General features: G+C 56.2%; 1 protein-coding gene across 1 annotated transcript; it reads right to left on the bottom strand.

The window, feature by feature from the left end:
* Positions 1-296: 296 nt before the first annotated feature.
* On the bottom strand, positions 297-4,323 carry REEP4 (receptor accessory protein 4). Its single transcript, XM_030312437.2, has 8 exons — positions 3,809-4,323; positions 2,968-3,040; positions 2,508-2,584; positions 2,293-2,413; positions 1,752-1,865; positions 1,211-1,346; positions 896-1,050; positions 297-809 (listed from the first exon to the last, which is right to left on the bottom strand). Exons 1-8 carry the CDS (start codon positions 3,838-3,840, stop codon positions 744-746), a joined length of 774 nt encoding a protein of 257 aa, XP_030168297.1. The 5' UTR covers positions 3,841-4,323; the 3' UTR covers positions 297-743.
* Positions 4,324-6,000: the final 1,677 nt, after the last annotated feature.

Below are 6,000 nucleotides of genomic sequence, written 5' to 3'. Positions count from 1 at the left end.
CATCAAGATCTAACCCCATCTCCTGATTGCAGATTCTTAAGACTCTGACCCCTCTTAGGGCTGTTCACCTACTCCCTCTGTCCCCCATCTATGTTCTCAGAGGTCTCCAAGAATTTCCTGTGACAGTACTTGACCCATTACAACCATATGTCAATGGCTATCTCCCCCCATTAGACTGGGCCCCTCTGGCAGTCTGTCTGTCCCTTGAGCCCCCATCCTAGGCCTGGACTGGCCTGTAGAAGGCTGTTTAATAATATGTGCTATGAGGACCAGGAGTACAAACCAGGACAAACAGACCACTTTTATGTATTTATTTACCAAAACTTGCATAAACCTGACCTCATTCACCAACATAAAACGTACAACCAGGACACACACACACACACAGGCCTTGGAGGAAACTGTCAAGTACTTTGAAGGACAGGAAGGAATGAACACAGCTGGGTGGACTTTTGGTTTCATTTGCAGAGGTTTGAGAAGGGCGCTCGTCCCACACACCGGGAAGGTAGAAGGATGAGAAAGACAATAAATAGAATCCTGGGCCCAGCCTGCTTTGGTACATTACAGGTATAGTCCTGTGCATGGCCCGGGCAGCACCCAGCCCTTAGCCAGCAGCAGGAGCCGAGGGGGCAGAGCCTGAGCAGCTGGTGCAGGTAGGTCAGACATGCAGCCAGAGGTCCCCTCCAAACAGTACCCGGTGCTCCACAAGGCAAGAGGTAAGACTGAGCCAGGCTCTGAAGACCCTAGCTGTTCATGTCTGAGGAAATGGTCTTTTTCCTTGTCCGAACCTTCAGTGAGCGCGAGGTGCCCTGCGGGGAGAGGGCAGGCACAACCTGAGAGGTGTAGGCTAAGTACCTGGACAGCCCACCTCCCTTGTGCCTTCCTTGCCACTGACCTCCCGCATGGGTGGCTTCCTCTTGACCACACGTAGGCTCTGGCTGCGGCTCAGAGGCTTCTCTCGGGGCCGGGCAGGTGGCTGGGAGACTGCCTCTGTATCTGACCAACACTCATCCTCAGTGTCGCTGTCCTGCAGGCCCCCTGCCCTATACCCTGTATAGAGGAGAGGGAGGCCAGGGAGGCAAAGCTGGGCATTTCCATAGTCTGAAGGCCCAGGGCCAAGATATACCTTCTTCTAACCCTTAGGGAAGCCACAGTTTGCATGGAAGAGGCATTCCTTCCGGAACAGCTCTGTATCTCTCTGTCCACTTACCGATGGGCGGCCTGCGGCGAGGTACCTGGTCCTCCAGGTAGAGGGGATCCTGGTAGGCAGGGGCAGGGGCATCAGGGATGGAGCGCAGGTCCTGCATGGAGAAGCTCCGCAGCCTTCCGGCCAGTGCACCCTGACTCTGCAAGTGATGGGGAACCACTGTATCACCTGGAGGAATGGGGCAGGGGATCCTAGTAGGAAGGGGTCTGAGTCGGGGCAGCTACTCAGGAAAATCAAGGGCTGACTGGTGGGTAATCACTGGGGCATAGGCCTCAGAACTAAAAGCAACCCAGTGACCTTCTAGCCCCATGCCTTTGTGGCACCAACAGGAAACAGGCCCAGAGAGCAGGAGCAACCACTCAGTCACTGTCCCAGCCAAGGAAGTCAACTTCCCGCTCCACGCTCCTGCCAACACCCCACTGTCACCTCTCATCCTGTTCCCTGGCATGGTCTGCTGCTCTCTCTCAGCTCCCTGATAGAGAGCTGGACTCGCCCAAAAGGCACGAGGTTGGGAGGACTGCTGAAGGGCTGGGGCCCAAGGTACCTTGGTGGCAGCCTGTACAGCAGCCGAAGCAGCAATGTTGAGGCCCCGTTTCCCAAAGCTGAGCATCGTCTCATAGCTGCGCTCCTTGGCCTGCACGATGCAGGTGTCAATCTCCTGTAGGGGTCGGGAAGGGGAGAGAGCTCAGGTGGACACCTGAAGACTGAAGTCACTCCTCCTCTGCAGCCCCAGAGAAGCCAGTGCGTGCCATGCCTCCCTGCCCACCCCTGCCTACAGTGCACTAGCAACCACACCAAGAGCAGACATTCCCATGCTTCAGTGAATGACCACGCTCAGCCTCCTCCCACCATCCCCAACACAACTTCCAGCTGGTGTTTCACACCTTCAAATGCTCATTCACCTGTGCCCCCATTTGATTATCACAGAAGAGGAAGAAGGCTAGGGTCTATCAAGGTCCCACAGCTGAAGGGCAGCAGGAGTCAGATTAGAACCCAGGTTTCACCCAGCGTCCTGAACCCCGAGTCCAAGGCTCTTTCCTTCACACCCACCCCTATGTTTCCCTCCCTGGTTCCCCCCGAGGTACCTTCTCATGACGGGATAAGGATGGGTGGACAAACTTTCGGTAAAGCAGGCTGGCCCCTTTGGTGTAAGGCGAGAGCAGCCATAGCACAAAGGCCATCTTGATCTCATAGTAGAAAGGGAACCTGTCAGAGCACAGCGGGAGTAAGGTCAGCCAGGGAGCTGGGCCAAGAGTGGGCCATCATCTCCCCACAGCCCACAGACCCCCTGCATGCATACCAGGAAATAAAGATGTCTGTGAAGGTTTCCACTGCCATGAACAGTGCAAAGACTATCCAGTACATCATCCACCGCACCTGGGGGTGGGGGTGGGGGTGTCAGAGGCCAACAGCTGAGCCTGCAGAGCCAACTCCCCTGTCCCAGGCTGACCCAGAGATTCCAGAGAGCCTGTCCTACTGCATTCTCCTGGCACCTGGCTGGCCCTAGAGAGGTGCCTCTGAGAAACTGCCACTCATTCCTGTACCCACCCCCAAGAAGCTTCACCCACAAGATTCTGCACAGGCACCCCCATAGCCTGCCCTCCAACCACACCCACTCTACACGCACCTGCTTATGCTCCTGGAGGAAGGGGAGGCCAGGTCAGACCATCCCCACCTTGCCAAGGCCTACCATACCCCCCAAGGTTGACTGTCATCCCGTCCAACCTGAACCAAGCTCTCCTGCCCACAGCCACACTCACATATTCACGTATGTTCTTGGTCTTCACAGCCTTGTAGGAAGCATAAGCTGGGTACAGCATCCCAAACACCAGCCTAGAAAACAGAGGGGGAGTATGAGGGGCATCATGCCCTCCCCCCCCACACCAGGTGGCCACTTCCCTGAAAGGTGTGAAGTAGCAAGGGCCTACCCTGTTCTTCTTGCTTGGCTTGCACAACCTGTGCCTGAGTCAGTGCCCTGGAGGCCACCTCCCCACCCTGCTGTTTACAAACAGTCCAAGCCTGCCCAAGCCTGCACCAGTGGCCTATGGGTGCATTATTGAGCGGGAGCACACACAGCAGGTAGGTGGGAAGCAGGCTTCTGAGCTGGTGAGAGGGCCAGGCTGTCCCCTCCCATGGACACGCAATCAGGGCCACCAGACCTGGCACTGCCAGGCTGCAGACAGGGATCTTGGAGCCAGGTGCTGGAGTACTGAAAGGTAGGACAGAGTGGGGAGGCTGAGGCCAGGGTGGTGAGTCATGTGACTGCTCAGACAGGAAGCAGGCACCTGAAATCTCCGCCCACAACGTGCCACAACACTTTGTTTGCCAAGGGGCTGCAGGCTGGTGTGAGGTCCTCTGTCCCACACTCCTGTCTGCAGTGTATGTGACTGAGGGGGGCCGGGGAGAGGGCGGTCGCCATGAGCCAAGAAGGCTTTGGGGGTAGAGTACAGGCACGGGTGCCCGATGCCACGCGGTAGGCCCGAAGGTCCGTTAACCCTTGCGGGCACTAAAAGCCCCTTTCCCACCAGATGTTCCCATCTTCCACCTCAAGGGCGGCCTGGCACCTGTAGGTAGAGGGGGTATGAAAGCGGCCATACTCACACTACCAGGCGACAGATCATCCAGGACACCATCCCGCAGCCTCAGGACGAAGGGAGAACCCCTACAGGATGCCTAGAGGGACGCTCACGCAGGGCTGGGATGGGGTAATCAGCGGAAGGGCGAGAACCAGAGGGGCGCTCCGGCTGCCCCTTGGCAGAGGCGGAGCCGGCCGCCCCCTAAATCTGCAGTGCGGGGAGCCTGAAGAATGGGGAGACCCGTGGGCTGAGGCGAGGAGGCCGGGGCTCGGAGAAACCGACTAGGGAGCCGGTAAGGGCGGGCGCGCTCTGCCGCCTCGCCGCGCTGCCGGGGCAGTTACGGCTCCCACCCGCACTTCCTGCTGCGGAGAACCAGCTGTTCGACTCTCCTCGCGGCGCTGCTGCGTCCCAGGCAGCGGGTTGCGGTCAAGGCCTTCGTTCGTTCGGGTCCCCGAGGTCTCAGAGCGCTGGGCCACCGGCTCCGGCCTCGGGGCGGAGTTTGCAACTCACTTGAAAGTTGCACGGAACTGGGTTCTGCCCAACCCCAGGTCTCCGGCGCTCGGCGCAGGCGCAGTGCGGCCCCGGAGGGGGCGGGACGAGGTCAGGGAGGCCAGGGGCCTGCCCCTTAAAGGGGCGATGCACCTCCTACTTGTGGATGGGGTCCATAGGTTGAGTAGCAGCCCTGATTGCAAAGATTAGAGGGTGGGAAACAGCGACAAAAAGGTGGGGAGGAGGAAAAGAAGGAAATTTGGATTCCAGAGTTTTCTCAGAAAACCGGCTTCCTCCTTTTGCCTTGTCTTTCCTTTCTGTAAAATGAGAAAGGGCATGGGATGGATGCAGGACCCCAATTCCAGGCTCACGCACACTCGGAAGGAGGCTAGGCCTGGACAAATCCAGGTCTTGCACCACTGGGCCAGGAGATGCGTGAGTGCCTCAAAGACGCTGAGTTGACCTAGAGCGAAAGCGGGAGGAAGTAGGGAGAGGGGATCTGAGGGGCTCAACATCCCCATGAGATTCACCCTGAAGAGTGGGCTTCAGGAGTTGACGTCTCTCAGAGTTACCTCTCCAGAGCCCACATATCTGGGTGGGCTGACCATGATGATTTGAGAGATTCTCCGCAGAGCCCTGAGCACCCGCACTCCCCATGCCTTCTTCACCAGAAATTTGAAATTCCACCTATTCCTGGGAGTCAAGAACACAAATATCCCTAAGAGCTTAATCATATCAACAATTGCCACTTTGTAGCAAGTTTTTGTATGCAGGGTCTTGACCTTTACAAAGATCCCTTTTTTACCATTTAGGAAATACATTCCCTCTGGGATGAAAAGTAACTTCATCTGGTGGTATTTATTGCTGGATGATAATGCTTGGCTTATCAAGTCTTCTGAGCTCCAGCCTGGAAGGGGACAGGGAACTCAGAAGCTCCTCTGGGGGGAGGTGCATATGGGGAAGAAGGTGGGAGCTCAAAAGAGAAGGCAAAAGTTGTTGCCTCTAGAACTTTGTATATAGGATTGCACTCCTTGTACCTCTTTTGCGTAGCACTCCATTCCTCCCTCGGGCAATGGGACCTTGCCTCCCCCACCTAGACCCTGTGCCACCTCCCCTCTGCTTCATAGGGCTGGTGTGAAGGAGACAGCAGAGTTCCCCAGAGCCATGGAGGTGGGCAACTTTGGCAGTTATTACTTTTTATTAGAGCTATAGTTAACACCCACCACCTATGGAAAGGATGGAACAGGTAATGACTGGGACCAGGGAAAGGAGGCTTCCTGGGAATAAATAAACTCGTGGTAATTATGTTCTTTTAATTACTATCATCAATTTTATTGGTGTTGCTGGGTGTGAGAGCTAGCAGTGAAACTGACCCACAGGAGAAACTCCCCTGAGGCCTGCTCTTCCCATCTAACCACCCCCTCACCCTGGGCCTTGCTCCCACCCTATGTTGGAAGAACAAGAGACACCACAGGCTAGGATCCCACCATCTATCTCTAGGCACAGACATTGTGATCGAGGTGAAAGTTGAGGTTCATCAAGGAGACACATCCTTGTGTCCTTGGAGCAGAAGGATGTGACTGACTTAATAGGGGGCCAGCTCAGAAGGAACAAGGAGGTTGCGGAAGAGGGAAGGGACATCCATTCCTCTGGAGGAAAGGGTACTAGGCTGACTGTGTGCATGTGTGCCTTGGGTCCTTTGGTACCTGCTACAGAACCACCTCCTTC

Source organism: Lynx canadensis, chromosome B1 (genome assembly GCF_007474595.2).
Source record: "Lynx canadensis isolate LIC74 chromosome B1, mLynCan4.pri.v2, whole genome shotgun sequence".
NCBI classification, from domain to species: domain Eukaryota; kingdom Metazoa; phylum Chordata; class Mammalia; order Carnivora; family Felidae; genus Lynx; species Lynx canadensis.
Note: the sequence above shows the minus strand (reverse complement) of the source record. Positions and strands in the feature narration are given on the sequence as shown.